The sequence below is a fragment of the Tachyglossus aculeatus genome, chromosome 5 (assembly GCF_015852505.1).
Source record: "Tachyglossus aculeatus isolate mTacAcu1 chromosome 5, mTacAcu1.pri, whole genome shotgun sequence".
Lineage (NCBI taxonomy): Eukaryota > Metazoa > Chordata > Mammalia > Monotremata > Tachyglossidae > Tachyglossus > Tachyglossus aculeatus.
Window position 1 is genome coordinate 73,597,350 of NC_052070.1, and position 15,578 is coordinate 73,612,927.

Sequence of the window (15,578 nt, forward strand, 5' to 3'; positions counted from 1 at the left end):
CTTGAAAATCCATATCTTCCCCTCAAAGGAGCTGTAAAAAAGCACATTAGTCTTGGTGTACCACACAGGAGTTCATTTTCAGAGGATGACTCCTGATCCTCCAAGCAGTTTAACTGAAAAATGTAGTGAATTCACAGAAATTCTCTTCTTCTGCTTCGTATCCCTAAAGTGGCTTTCTTATTCTGCTTTATTCTAGCCTCACCAGAGCATGGAAAATCATCAAGTTCCCTCCCAGGCAAGATTTCCAGAGGGAAAGATGTCTGTGACACAACTAGCAGAGGTAAAACCAACTCCTGTTCTTAAGGTCTGACAAGCCAGATGGTTTTTCTGCAGTTTAGATCCCAAGTTTCCTCTGCACAAAAGATGAATTTACAGTCACCAGAAAGTAGGTCAGCTAGTCCAACACTACTCTAATCTTTGAGCATTGACCTCCTGTTTGGCATTGAGTGCAGCGCAGGATCATAAAAGACAAGTTTGGCCTAGTGGATACAGCATGGGCTTGGGGGTTAAAGGACCTGGGTTCTAATCCTGGCTCTGCCACTTTCCTGCTGTGTGTCCTTGGACAAGTCACTTAACTTCTCTGTGCCCCAGTTTCCTCATCTGTAAAATGGTAGAGGAGTGAAGTGTGCTGGTTGGGTTGTAATAGATCCATGAGGTAAGGTGTAGGATGGGGAGAGCTAATTGAATGTTTTAAAGCTGATGGTAAAACAACTGTTAGTTGGGGAGATGGGTGGGTAACCAATGGAGGTTTTTGAGGAGATTGGGAATGTATGACAGTTTTTTTTGGGTTTTTTTTTGGGCGGGGGGGAAAGGATCTGGGCAGCACAGTGAAGTATAGACAGGAGAGGGATTGGGAACAGGGACATCAGTGAGGATGCTAATGCAGTAGTCAATGTGTAATGGGCTAATTGCATGGATCAATGTTGTAGCAGTTTGGATAAAGAGAAAAGGGTGGATTTTAGCGATGTTGTGAAGGTTGAACCGACAGGATTTGGTGACATCAAAAATGGGGGGTGAAAGAGAGGTAGAAGTTATTGAAAATGGCAAGGTTATAGGTTGGAGAGATGGAGAGAGTGGCGATGGTAACTGTCATTGAAAAGGGAGATGGAGAAGAGGATTTAGGAGGGAAGATTAGTTCAGTTTTGGACATGTTGAGATGTATCCTGGAGGCAGGAGGAAATGTGAGGTTATGGCTGGTAAGGTAGATTTAGGGAGTCATCAACGTAGAGGTGTTAGCTGAAGCTGAGGGAGTGGCTGAGGGAGTTCCAGGGAGTTGAGTGTAAGTAGAGATATGAAAAGCAGCATGGCTGAAACAAAATCAATCAATCAATCGTATTTATTAAGCGCTTACTGTGTGCAGAGCACTGTACTAAGCGCTTGGGAAGTACAAGTTGGCAACATATAGAGACAGTCCCTACCCAACAGTGGGCTCACAGTCAGAAGAGGGACTCAGATTCTCATTCTGGCTCTGCCACTTGCTGTCTGCGTGACCTTCTCTGCGCCAGTTTCCGCATCTCTTTACATGGAGATTACGTATCTGTGTCTGACCTAACTGTATTATATCTACCCCAGTGCTTAGCAAGCTATACTTACTCCGGGGCGGGGGGCTGGTTGGAGCCATTAGAGATACCAACAGCTAAGCAGAGGAAGAACTGACAGAGACTTGAGGACAGACCAGAGGAGTAAGAGAACTAGGACAGAAACACCAAGATGAAGCAGTGTTTCCAGGAAGTGGTCATAGCATGTTGAAGGTGGTCAAAAGATTGAGAAAAGGTGAAGAGTTTGGTGAGGAGTTGAGGATTGGTGACCTTCAGAGTGGTTTCAAGTGGAGTTGAAGGGGAAGGTGGAAACTAGATTATAGAGGATCAACAAGGGAATTGGAGAAAAAGTGGTTGTGTGCATCCATTTGAGGAGTTGGACAGGAATGGGAGGTAGGAATCAGGGCAAGAGTTGCATGATGCAGTGTGGTCCAGAAGTATTTGGGCTTTTTTTTTTTTTTTTTAGGATACATGAATCATGAGTGGAATAGAAGACAGAGGGAAGGAATTAGGAATGGGGTTGAGAAGCAGCGTGGCTTATTGGTTAAAGCATGGGCCCGGGAGTCAGAAGGACATGGGTTCTAATCCCAGCTTCACCACGTGTCTGCTGTGTGTCCTTGGGCAAGTCATTTACTTCTCTGGGCTTTGGTTACCTCATCTGTAAAATGGGATTAAGAGTGTGAACCCCAAGGGGGACAGGGGCTGTATCCAACCTGATTAACTTGTACACACCTTACTGCTTAGAACAGTGCTTGGCACTAACAAGTACCATTATTATTATTATTATTATGAGTTGCCTGTAGGTTTTCTATTCTCAAGCCCATGATTTTTAAACTATAATTGAAGGTGAGGGAACTTGAGAGAGAATTCTGCTTGGGTGAAAAACAATCTAATGGACTTTATTGAGCACTTACTGGGTGTAGAGCATTGTACTAAGTACTTGGGAGAGTATAATAAAGTAGACAGAGTCCCTGACATGCAATTTAGAGTGGGAGACGGAGACTAAAATGAAGTATAGGAAGGGGAGGCAACCAAGAGCAAAAGGGAATGTACATATGTGCTGTTGAGGGTAGGGGGGTATAAGTACCTAAGTGCTTAGGGAGTATGGACTCAAGGACAGAAAATAACATGGATGGGACAGGAGATGAGGTTGGGCCTCATTAATCATCATCAGTGGCATTTAGTGAGCACTCAGGTGTGCAGAGCAATATTCTAAGCACTTGGAAGAGTTTCTGGAGATGTGTTTCTATTAAAGCTTCAAAGATGGGAAAAGGGGTGGATTCTCAAATATGAAGTTGGAGAGAGTTTGAGGCACGATGGATGGATGACATGAGAAAGGGCTTGCCAGCAAGAGGTAAGAGTGAGGAATGTTATAACAAATCTCCTTTGTCAGATGCTACCACTGTACCCAATTTTGGGGCTTAGACACTCCATTTGGCTTCTTTTATTATTCCCTCAAGGAACTCTTGACTGCATTTTCAGAAATCCCTTAATGCACTGAGAAAATTAGCCTAAACTCCAAATTCCCCTAGCCTTAATGTCTCCAGTATGAAGTTATTTTTCTGTGTAGCGTCTTGGTGTGTGATAAGGATAACCAATTGAGGATAGGCAAACTATGGCTAACACAGGGATAGTGATCTTAGAAGTGAAAACACTGTATACTATCCAAAAGCATTATGGGTTCCACATCTCTCAAGTTAGGATGCAGTAGGGCTTTATCATTGCTGATTATTTAATAAAAGTTCAAAAATCAAGCACTGTTTCCACTTTGCTGTAAAAAAAAAAAAACAAGCAGGCTCCTGTTCTAGATGCACATACTAAGTCCAGGGAAGTGGACTGAGACTACAAAGTCATTCGTCTCCCTGGCCTGTGCTCTATCAATCAATCAGTCCTTGATAGTTTTTCTTACCCAGGAGAGATGTTGGGGGTTAGGGGACTTGATTTTGATGTGTAAGATCAAATAGTTTTCTTTCTCTTTAAAATAAGCGGCAAGTTGTAGTTCACTCTAGCTCAATACGAACAATACGTGTTTGAGAGCCCTCAGGGACAGCAGAGGTGGCCAGAGATTCAAGTTTTCCATTTTCAAAAATGACCTTGATTGAGTCTTACATCAATTTCAGAGGGGGAAAAAAATTTTCCAAGTCCCCTTTGATCTCTTCCCTGAAGAGCAGAGAGGCCAGGAAGTGGCTAACATGACAGAGGTTCCCACAGCTCTTGTGACTGAGGAAAACAGAAGTCCAGTAAGGCACTCGCCTTTGTCCAAAGAATGGAATATCATTTAAAAAAACAAACATTTGAAACAGTATTAAATCACACTTTTTTCTTTTGAAAAAGCCTTTTCCCCTTTGGGGAGTGAGTGATTGCTGACAACCATGAATGGATGCGCTTTCAAATCATGTGTAATTGATCAGCACTGCTTTTTTTGTGCCTTTGCAGTCTCTTTTGTCATCCCCATTGGAGCTACCACTCGCCTATCAACAATCCAGGTGGAGCACTGAGGAGTTAGGCCCCTTTCTTCGCTTGTGCCTTTTGGATCAGAGTTTCCCAGCATTTGTGGAAGAGGTGGAGCAGGAACTGAGGAAACTGACAGGGTTCAAAAATTAGTTTGGTACAGTGTCTAGGCACTTGGGTGGGAAGGTTTTACAAAAGTCATCTCAAGTTTGCAAAGTAATAAATAAAAGGAGTATTCTACACATTTCTGGTCAGTGTTTTATTTTTAAAAACAGGTGAATTCACTTTTATACATCATTGCACTTCAACAAATACATAGAAACACAAGTTCATGCACCTTCAGTTATGTACCGCATGAGAACCCTGTTGTTAGGTTTGTAATTCTACAATCAATATTTAAATCAACGTGAGAAACTACAGTGTCAAACTGAAAAAGTGTAACTAGTTGCATAGAATAGTACCATGCTATGTAACATTTTCAAGATTGTTGGAAACAGTAAATTATAAAAGTTTGCCTGAACTGAATGTACAAGAATATGGTGGAACACATCAGTGCAAAAAGATTAGAGAATTTACATGATTTAACACAAGAACTCACTTAAGCAATCATTATATATATATATATATATATGTATATATATATATATATTGAAGTATTTACTGCATTTCATCACCATTTTATGGACTGTTCCAGCGTCTTATTAAAGTCTTAGGTTAAGCCCTTAAGATTATAAATTTCAGTTTATATTATTCTTCTAAGTGCCAGAACAGCATAACTCTCTCTCATCTTATGATGTACAATATGGAATGAATATCAGCAGCTTAAAAATGAAACAAGCATTTACTGTAGTTTGGTTTCTCCCTCCCCCCAAAATATAAATATATATATATACTGTATATATATTTTAGGTTTTGCTGTACTTTACAAAAATTTGTCACTAGATGGCAGCAGTGCATTTTAGAGCTTTGCCAATTTAACAGCTGCATTTAGTAAAAAATGGCGCATGCATGATTACTCTTACCAGACCTGATACTTCTATTTAAATATATTTTAACCAAGAAAAAAAAAATAGGCAACATTCACAGCACATCAAGCCCAAAATAGTTTACACCTTCTACACTGAAGCATTGTCTAAAATGTATCGGGTTAGTCATCCATACGGGAGAGGCTAAATAAGGCATGCTTTAGACAGTCAATTGTATTGTTTTGTTGCTCACTTGAAAAGGGGGTGGGCGGGGGTTAGTGGGAGGTCGAGGGAAAGACTAACTGGAGTTCGAGGACCAAAGAATCCCAGCCACAAATTCTAGCAGGTCATGATGCCACCAGTTTCAGGAACCTAAAGCTCTGAGGAGAGAAGAGTTGGAATATCAGTCATTAGCACCAATGATCAGCACTAGTGTCAGAGATGGGCCTTAGTAAACTTCCAATCTTTAGTGCAAAGAACATGCTCAGGGATGTGGTGTGAAATTCTGATCTCCATGTGCCCCTTGGCAGAGTCTACTGGCACAAATTTCATTCATTCAATTATATTTGAGCACTTACTGGGCACAGAGCACTGTAAGCCCTTGGGAAAGTACAATACAATAAAACAGACACATTCCCTGCCCACAACTTCCAACTAACTGTCTCTCTTTATGGGACACAATAAAAACCAACACCTGAAACGTGCTGGCTGTGTTACTGGGTTCAGCTATTACCTTGGCATGCTGTTTGGTTTAACAGCTTGGCTTTTTCTCCATCTTAAAACTCCCTGGCAACTCGTAAGAAATACCACCTCTTTCATTTAACTGAGTTTGCGTTTGTCTTGGCTTGGGCTGATATTTTTTTGTTCATTTACTTACTTTCTGCTTAAGAAAATGGCAGGAGAGCTTTCCTGACCAGCATGGAGTCAACCTGTTCCATTAGTGTCCACATTCATTTTAGAATTGCCCTACTCTGCCATCGCTATCTAACGAGGGAACAAGATCTCTTCCCTAGACTGTCAACAGTAAATTCACTTTGCAGATGGCTAAAGATGGACCATACTTACATTGTAAGCAGTACTTTTAATTTGTGTTTCTCTGGCGCAAGTTTTTATCTTTGTGATTGTTGGTGGAGTTGGTTTTCCTTTGGGGGGGAAAAATTATATCATCAGATTAAATTCAAAGCCAGGAGCTATTTTTGAAATCTAAACACATGGAAATTCAGGGAACCTTTCACTTACTACCATCCCTGCTGTAGAAAGGAATTTTACTGCATAAGATTAATGTATAAAAATAGATAAAAAAAAAACAACAACAACCCAGAAAAGATTCTTAGATCTCTCTTCAGGCCTTAATTTCTCAATCCACTGCCCCCCAAGGCCAAAAGCCCACACTAAAATAATCTTCTAATGATCCTTTGGCTAGCTAGACTGAGAAACACACTTAGCAGATCAAGGCCTGCTTCCCCTTCATGCAACATCTCTTTCCTCCCAGCACACTAGCACTGCAGTTCCAAGAAGCGAACTACATTCTACCACATGCTCACTAGAGAGGAGAGTTTCCGATTATGTACTCACATTGGCCCAGCTGGTTCATCGTCTGCAGCCCGTATTCAGTTTAGGATCCATTTAAAGGGGGGAAAGAAAAGGACAATGCTGTTAGATTCTGTTTGGGACTCTGGCAGGGCTGCAAAAGGCAAAGTGGTTTATCCACAGCATTTATTAAAGGCCATTCCACTTTGTAGTGCAAAAGATTCATGGAGTTATTTTCTGGATTCAAGTTTTAATGGCAGCTATGTTGTATCAATGGTTTTAGTTAACACTTTGAATGCTCGTCATGAAAAACTGCAACTGTAGCGGACAGATTTGTTACAATGTCATCATTCATCTTGTCCCTAAGTTCCAGTGGTTCACTCTTAGATGAAAAGACAAACCAACATTTCAGTTGTAAAATCCTGCTGTTTGTTTGCTTACAATGATGGCATGGTTTGGGCCCCCTTCTTCTCAAAGGGATGGATGAGTACGGTCTCCTTCTCTGAAGTGAATTCAACTGGGGTGACATTGCGACCTCGCTCTTTAAAGAGGGAAAGTGTTGGAGTGAGAGGATGAAATACGTGAGCTGCAATTGTTTGGGGGAGGTGGGGGAGAGAGGAAGGAAGCATTGTCCAACCAGTGCTGACCTTTGACAGCACCAGGTGTGTGCTCATCTGGGGAAGTTCTCAGTGTTTTAGATTGTGAGCCCCAAGAGGGACAGAGACTGTCTTGAATTCCCACCAGTGCATTTCCTCCCAGCACTTAGTTCAGTGCTCTGCACATAGTAAGCGCTGCTTAAATACTATTTCCACTAGGAACAACAGCAGGCGGTTGGAAGGTGTCAAATCATCCCACTGGGGAAAAGACAAAACTATCAGGAGACCTACTAGGCCTGATGTTCCTGGCAAAAAACACAAAACAAAACACTCCCCGTCTGGAGGCAGAAGAATTTCACTTGTTCATCATGTGGGCTTTTAAAAGCTCACTCATCTGGGGTTCTGAGCTGTTCTCCAGGATCTAAAAGGCCCAATCGGCCCTTGCTCATGTGATTTCTGATCACCAACAAGAGTAATTAGGCACTTTTTCCAGTAATAATGTAAAGAGATCCACAAAATGGAGGGAACCCATTCTTCCATCTTTGTTGAGCACAAAGCGGCAGCAGATCGAATGAACCAGGCTGGTTTTGGTTCCCGGTAGCCTTAAACTCCCAGCAGGATTCCACAAGGGACTTGGTGCACATGAAGCAGTTATGGAAATTACAGTCTTAACAGTGTAGGCATCTGCACGAGCACACACTAGGAGTAATGTCTGTCGGAGGGAGACATTGCTCCACCTGTACCTTTGAGGCAACGGAGAGGCAAAGCCACCGGCAGCACAAACAGTGACCGGAGCAAAAAAAAAAATTGTTCAAAAAATAAAGAACTAACCACAAACCAACAACTCAGCCAAAAAGAACACGCTGGTGACACACCAGTGTCCACAGGAGTCCAGTGCTGGCAACAGAGAAAAAACTAACACTAATAAGGACAACTCAAGACATCAATGTGCTGTATATATAGTGGAGATATACAGAGACACATCAGATACTGAGACACAGAGCACGATAGAGCAGGCCAAATCTTCCTCTTCCAAACCACTTCCAATTTCCACGCCAGCTAAGCTATGTGCTAGAAAACTAGATGCTATGGGAAGCCGTTAATAACACTATGTGAACTTGGCCGTGTTTCAGTGAACACCTTAGCTGGGCCCGGTGAACAAGATTCTGCTGTAAAATATCCAGCTCCGGAGAGCAGCATGCTATCCAAGTTTGGGGGAAAAAAAAAAAGAAAGAAAAACCTCATTTTGCTGATCCTCAAAAACCTAACAAGGCTGCTTGGCAAAAGCCAAAAACTCCAGGAGGTCGCACAGTCTAGGAGCTCCCATCAACGCACAACCCTGGGGGGGAAATTCCAGGTGTACATATTTTCAATATTATTTTTTTCCACCAAACAGGCTTCTGATGGCAAGTGGCTGCAAATAGGTGTTCTAGCAAAAACCAAGCAAGTGGAGGTGCCATGCCTGGGAGAGGGTGGCTGTGACTAAAGCAGAGAAATCTCCTTTATCCTCCCATCAATCCACTTTCATAACCTGATAGGAAAAAAAAAGGCATCTCTCTAGCCTGCCCATCTGAACCCGCCAATCCACTTTCATACTTGAGAGGAAAAAAAGAAAAGGCATCTCTCTAGCCTGCCTGTCTGAACCCTAGTACTGCAGAGATGAAGACCCCAGTACAGTACAGTTACAGTACAAACAAAACATACTCAACCCCTGATGAGAAAATCAGGGTGGGGGAGAAGAGGGAGTAAAACAGAATTACAGAAAAAAGGGTACCCCCCCCGCCAAAAAAAAAAACCAAATTAAAAAGGTAAATGAAGATTAAACAGCAAACTGAAATCCAAATTAGTTGTGAACGTGAATGAGGAAACTTGAAGAAAAAGTGTTAACGTTATGAACTGTGCATCGTATTGACTGAAGCGGAGATTAAACGAACTCCAAAGCATGCAGATCGCTCACTTACCACCATTTTTTAAGGGTATGATGCAATTGAGAGGGGGGGAAAAAAAAGAAGTCATAGTAACCGACACATATCAACATAACCCCAAACCCGCAAGCCTAAATGGCTGTTAATGACTGTTCTCTCCAACTCTCTTGCTCACAGCCAGTGGCCAGATGGGAGAACTGGGAAGGGTGGGAACGATAGCCCACCCCCCACCCCCACTCCCTGCCCCCCCGGGAATTCCATTTTGATACATGACTGGAAAATCTGGAGGCGAGGAGGTGGGAGGGGAACCCTGACCCAGCCTGAGCTTGCAGCCTGGCTCCCTGAACCCACCAAGCCCTGGCTTCGCCTCACTTTGCTTTGAAAGCTGGAGATGGATCTGCTGGGGCTGCTGGCTTCCAGTTTGGAAAGACCACGAGAAGTTGGCTTGTTTTGAAAGATTATTTAAAAAAAAAAAAAAAGGAAGAAGGAAGGAGGAGGAGGAGGATTTGGGAAATCAAAGGGCTTTTGCGACATTAGGAGGTTTCTTGTTTTTGTTCAATTGAAATGTTCCCCTTTCTTCCCACTCAAACACAACCTGAAATAGCACGGTGGTACAAGGAGGGCAGGCTGAGCCAAAATAAGGGAAGGGCTTCAACTGATCTACTGTTTTAAGGATTTAGTCCCTGTTTCTTCCATTTTTTTCCTTTACTTTGTTCTGCAAATGTATGACTTGGCTCAGAGTTCTTTCTTAACGAAAAATGAATATGCATTTTGCACACCAGTGAGAGAATGGGGTTTCGGGACATCACCAGTTTTCTGTGCCAACTATGGCTGGTGCTTAAACATTAGGTTGGGTACGATGTGGTCTACTTTGGCAAAAGGGACTGTTGGAGTTGAAATAATTCTCCCACACCCTCTCAGTGGCTGGAATGATCCAGAGTCATTTTTGAAAGGATGAGTCAATAAGGACCCAAATGGCCTGTTTCTGTCCTTCCCTGGGCTGGGACTTTAAAAGAGGCCCAGGCAGATTGCTTCATGTGAGGTTGTGCTTTAGCCTATGTCCCAAACCTCGCCTCTGCAAATGTCGTGTCTGCTAACGACCATTTAGCCCACAGCAAGCCAGCTTGGCTTCTTTCATTTCCCAGCCCCACTGATCGCCCTTGCCAGTGGGGGCTAGGAAACACACCCATCACCGTTTGAGCTCTCACAGACTCAGATTTCAGCCCCAGGTTAATGGGCTCAAAGGCGTTTTTCCCCCGTCCACGTACCTAGCGATCAAGTGGTGGCCAAGAAGCCCCTACCCCGGACACATCTGAGCGAGTCTCTGAAGACTCAGTGTCCGGTTTCCTCTAAGAAAGCCGAGGCAGATTCAAGTGACTGGGTAGATGGTTATAGAATACCCCATCCTGACTCCAGGAGCCCTCATTACTGCCCAAGACACCAAGCGTCCTAACACCCAACTGGTCTTCAATTGACTGCTCCTTCGCCAGGAGGGAGGGAGGAACAAAATGAGGCAGCCCCGGTTAAGAGACCATCAGTCACAGAATCCCAAAGCAGACCCCCCGCCCCCGGGGGATGATCGGCAGGCACCCCCTTCCCATGTCATGACAGAATCCAACCCCAAAACAGCAGCAGGTAGGCAGCAGTTGGAGCAGCAGCAGCAGGGTCCGTGGGCCTTAGGTGGGCTACTCTGAGTCCCAAAAGTGCAGCTATAGGCAGATACATTAAGGTCGGATGGGCAGCACCTGGTTAAGGGATCGGATGCAGCATTCCCAGCCGGGGAACCTCTGCTTTGCAAACGGACTCAGAAGAGAAAAAGTCGTTTCACTCCATTATGTGTCAGGCTGTTTTGAGTGTTTCTCCCCACCTATGTTGACGAACTAGGGTACTGAGAACTCATGGATGGCACTGGAGAAAGAATCCACGGACCCCCCCACCTCACCCCCCAGCCCACGAAGCAAATCCTCTGAAATGGAATGCTGACATTTCTCAGTTTAATAAATGACACCTATGGCAGAGAACAATCACATCAGCCCTAGAAAAAGAATTCTGTTCCCATAATGGCATCTACCAAGCCAAAACAGAGCTTCAGGAAAGGGCCCCCTGAGAAGTACAAGCTGATTGGCTATAAAACGACTTTAAAATGAAGCAGGTGGAATTAACTCCTTCCATCCATCCACAGCAAAGCCAATCCAGGGAGGGAGGAGGGGGAGGCAGGGTGCCACGGGCCGCAAAGGGATTTCCCCTAAATGGGGGGGGGCGGCAGTGAAGAGGGTGACGGAAGAAGGAGCAGAAACAGACTTGTGTGTGTGAAGGCCCCACTTCGGTGCAGTAAAACATCAGTCTTTAAAATGACTACTTACAATAGGAGGAGGAGCAGAGAAGGTGAGACAAGGATTAGAGAGAGGTGAGGTAATGGAACTAAAGTGGTAAAGATCAGGAGCGGACCCGCTGTGATGGAGGAAAACAACTGATAGGAAGGGGTCAACCAGGGGGAGGCAAACAGGCTAGGAACGTCCGCACGTTTGACCTGTTTTGACCTGTTTGACCTTTGACCTGTTCACGTTGTGCAGGTCAAAAAAGTACAAACAGTCTGCCAGCATAGCAGCATCCCACCCCGAGGAGGCAGACTGTCATCCGGAAGACCCCCCTTAACAGGGTGGCTGTAACATTAAGCTACAAATTCAAGCAGCAAACATTCCCCTTTGGATGAAGGGGTAGGGGGAGAGAGGTAAATTTCTTGGGGCACGAGCTGGTCATTGAGAACTTGAATCGTGAACAACGGGATCTCTAAAAGAAAACCTAACGGCCTTCTCCAAGCAAGGAGGGCCTGGCCGGGTATCTCCAATGGCGGAACTGAACCAAGTGAGCTCCAACATCCCTCAAACCCTGAGCCGAGACATCAGCAAGCCACATACCAGACATTAAGTAACTTCTTCCCTCCCTCCATCCCTCTCCCCATACTCCTGGATTTAGATGACTCTGAATAATCATGCATGTCTTGCAAGGAGGAGAAAGTCTGACAGAGGTATGCCCCCCATCCTACCAGAGAAATCTCTCGTTTACCTTGTGCCGGGGCAGGAGGGGGAAGCAAAGGGAGCAAGAAGGGAAAGGAGGAGATCGAGATTTAAGTACGGCTCTCCTCCCTCAATCCTTTCAGGAGGAAGCTACACCAGGGCTGGAGCTAGCAGAGCAAATGCACTCTGCCCGGCTTGAATCTTTAACTTGGGTTGTGGGGGAGGGAGGCAGGAGAACGATGCCCAGGGATGCCATACTGCCCAAAACAGCTGGGGGGAAAAAAAACCCACCCCCAGGAGTTCTTTGCTTAATTTCAAGTACAAATTGAGATTTTTTTGGCTCTGGAGACTATCGGTTGCAGCAGAGGGGAGAAAAATCAGGGTCAAGAGAAGAATGGAGCCTGCAGGTCTGCAGGCAAGTCATGTACAGTATTTTCCTAGCTCCCAGTGGTAGATGTGTGGCTTTGGGGTAGGGACCCCACAGCTACCTCCCACTTGCCGCCACTCATCATCACTGTGCCTGGAGGGCCCAGCACTGGAACATTTCCTCCTCTAAAGGGCCAAAATGGCACCGGCCACAGGCATTCCTGGTGCTCAACCACCTTTCCTCTCAGAGCACGACTTGAGGGATTGTGGGGCCTCTGGGAGGAAAGGGAGGGGCAAGCCCCCACCCCCACCATCTAGAATGGGTGCTGCTCTCAAACTGGTTCTTCTGGAGCCAAGATCACAGGAACCACTTCTGCCCAGTCTAATCTTTCAGGGTAAAAGCCCACACGAGCCCAGAGGCCATTTGCTCCGGTTACCCCATTCTTTTCTCAGCCACCCGGTGTTTGAGCTGTTCCCAAAGACAGCTGGCTTTGGGGCCCTGCAATGGGCCCAATGATCAAATGGGTTAGGAGCTTCTCTGGGGGCCTGGGGTAGTAGTCTGACCTCCTTACTGTACTCTTCCTCAACAATGTGGGGCCTCTGGGGGAAAGTCAATAGCCAGTGCCCACTCTACTAGGGAGAATCAAATGGGTTTTGCCAAGAGAAGCAGGAGACCAACTGCTCATTGTGGTGCTTTCAGTTAAAGATCCGGAGGGCATGAACACAAGCAGGCAGGATGAGGCCCACAGCCCCCTAGGCTATGCTCCCGGACTGCCGGCAGAATGTGTCCAGGGCCTGGCCCTGCCTTTGAAGCTCCACTCCCATTTTGCCTGCTAGAGGTGGCAACCTTTGGAGGATGGAGCTGGGACATAATGGGGAAATTTGAACTGTGGCCTTCTGGCCCCAAGTCTGAATAGATCTGGCAAGAGAATACCCAGGTAGCAGGGAGCAACAAGAGCTTAGTGGTCTGCTGGAGCAAAGGGATTGGGACATGGGTAGAAATCAGAGATCGGGCCTCCTCCCCTGCACCTCTCCCCCCAAACCGGCCACTCCAAATGTCTCCTTTTGTTCGTGCTGTAGCCTTGAGTGGGCTACACTGCCTGGCTCACTGGTGGGTTCTGGGGTAACTCTTACCGTCTGGCACCTCGTCGGGCCTCTTCCTCTTCTCGTACACCACGATGATCACCACCAGGATGATGATCTCGGCCAGGATCCCCAGGAAGGGCCAGAGAGGGGCCAGGTGGCTGCGCACCCGCAGGATGGTGGTGATGGAGGCGGAGCCGATGGCGTTGGTAGCGTTGCACTCATACTCGCCCGGGTCCTCTGTGATCCTGAGGTTGGTGATACTCAACTCCGTATAGTTGTCCTTGTTGGTGATGAAGAAGCGACCGGAGGTGTTGGTGATCTCCTGCTTGTGGCCCGGGCAGGAGGGGAGCAGAGGGAAGGCAGAAAGGAAGGCTCGACTCAGGTAGGGCAATACGCGGGCCCTGTCCAGTTCACCCTGGTCCCACGTTCCAGCAGAGTAGGGGAATCCCCCCCACCCCGCTCCTGAGCTGGTCCCGAGCATCCCCCACAACACCATTCCTGACCTGGTCACCAGGGCCCTCGAGTCTAGACATTCCATACCTCCTCAGCCCCTTCCTGGGATGAGTCTCACAACCTGCTGGGGCTACCCCAGGGATTGGAGTCAGGGCTGGAAACCAGGAACCCTGATCCCGGCGGCTTCTTAGAACTGCCGGTCCCTACCTGATCCAACTGGACCAAATTCGAGCTCCTAAATCTCAAATGAAACCATCTCTCTAGGTGGCAGGCAGAGAGGCCGCACAACCAAGCCCAAGGGAATCCCCTGACTCACTCAGACCCCAAAGCTTGTTCACATGTATCCTAAGCATCTCAGAGGAGGCCCCCTCCAACCCAGCCTGAACCTCACTCACTAGCTCAGGGAAGGGGTTTCTATACAAGCCTTCCTCCTGCAAACAGATCCTCTCCCAACCAAATTTCAGGGTGAGAGGGCATCCCTGCTGAACCACCATCTCCAGAGGATCTGAGCAGCGGGATCCTGACCCTAAACATTCCTGTCTTATGGCAATTTAGCTGACAAACAAAAGACACGGGTGCTCTCAAAGTTCATGGGATCGAGCCACTGCTGCCAAAAGGCTAACATTTTTATGTCTGCCTCCTCCACAGAGTGTAAGTTCCTTGTGGACAGGGAAGGTGTCACTTGGTTAGTCTGGACTTCCCAAGTACAGAGCACCACAGCAACTGGGTGCTCAATAAATGTTCCCACGTGCACAGTCCTTCAAATGAGCTAATCATAAATAAGTGGTCACAAGCGGGTCCCTCTTCTCTCTCAAAGGCACACCAGCCGAAGTCCTGGCGGCAGTCTAAACTGTACAATGTCCTTCCCTCCAGCCCATGATGGCACACCTACTGACCCTCTGATAATTAGGATGCTGGCAGGATGTCTTCCAAGCTCTGAGGGAGGTCTTGGGACAGTCAGTTTCTATTCTGGTGGGGGGAACAAGAGGACTGGTGGGGACAGATAACCAGACTGAACCCAGCCGAGATGCGGCTTGCCCAAGGTCAGAGAATGAGTCCAAGGAGAGTAAGATTAAAGCTCAAAGGAATTGAGTACTAGGAGAGAAAAATAACAATTTCCCCCCTGCAACCTTGTACACATCTGTCCCCAGAGGTCCACATCCACCTTTATCCCCAGGACTCCTCAGGCTTGCCATCTTAGGCCAGCTTGGCTTCGCTCTCTGGGGGCTCCTACAATCCCTTGTACAAACCAAGATTCTCAGGAAGCAATTCCCTGCTCCCTGAAGTCCAAGAGAAGGGGTCTGCTCTAACTGCCCAGGTAATTTGGTGTCCCAGAGACTCCACTCGTATTGGAAATCTGGAAGATTCCAAACTCAGAACATAACCAAACCAGGATCATTGCCAATCAAGAAGTGAGACTGGTCCAAGAAAGAAAACAGGACACTTTTCTACACCGCGAACTCCTGGACACCTTCAAATGGACCAAAAGAACTTGTAAAGTCCTGGGGGCGTAAGGGCATGAGGGGTTGTGCATGCTTCAATATGGGGGTGAAGGGGGAACAGACATGGGTGGGTCTGAAAGGGATATGTTCAGTTGGGCGTGGACCCCCGATATTTGATTCCCCTGACCAGCTAGTCTGATGGCAGGAAA

At 46.3% G+C, this 15,578-nt stretch overlaps 2 protein-coding genes across 3 annotated transcripts in view; one reads left to right on the top strand and one right to left on the bottom strand.

Annotated features, from left to right (window-relative positions):
- The window catches only part of REC114 (REC114 meiotic recombination protein), a 51,187-nt gene extending 46,954 nt beyond the window's left edge, over positions 1-4,233 (top strand). The window contains exons 5-6 of the mRNA XM_038746227.1: positions 197-280; positions 3,975-4,233. Coding sequence (XP_038602155.1) covers positions 197-280; positions 3,975-4,142 — 252 coding nt within the window. The 3' untranslated portion in view covers positions 4,143-4,233. The remainder of the gene's footprint in view (positions 1-196; positions 281-3,974) is intronic.
- Positions 4,234-15,578, bottom strand: part of NPTN (neuroplastin) — a 58,337-nt gene continuing 46,992 nt past the window's right edge. Inside the window, exons 6-9 of one of the 2 annotated variants that reach the window (XM_038746225.1) lie at positions 13,523-13,796; positions 6,530-6,551; positions 6,020-6,096; positions 4,234-5,334 (exon numbers count right to left, since the gene is read on the bottom strand). In XM_038746225.1, the coding sequence (XP_038602153.1) occupies positions 6,036-6,096; positions 6,530-6,551; positions 13,523-13,796 (357 nt within the window). In that variant the 3' untranslated portion in view covers positions 4,234-5,334; positions 6,020-6,035. The remainder of the gene's footprint in view (positions 5,335-6,019; positions 6,097-6,529; positions 6,552-13,522; positions 13,797-15,578) is intronic. The other variant, XM_038746226.1, reaches the window with a different exon arrangement.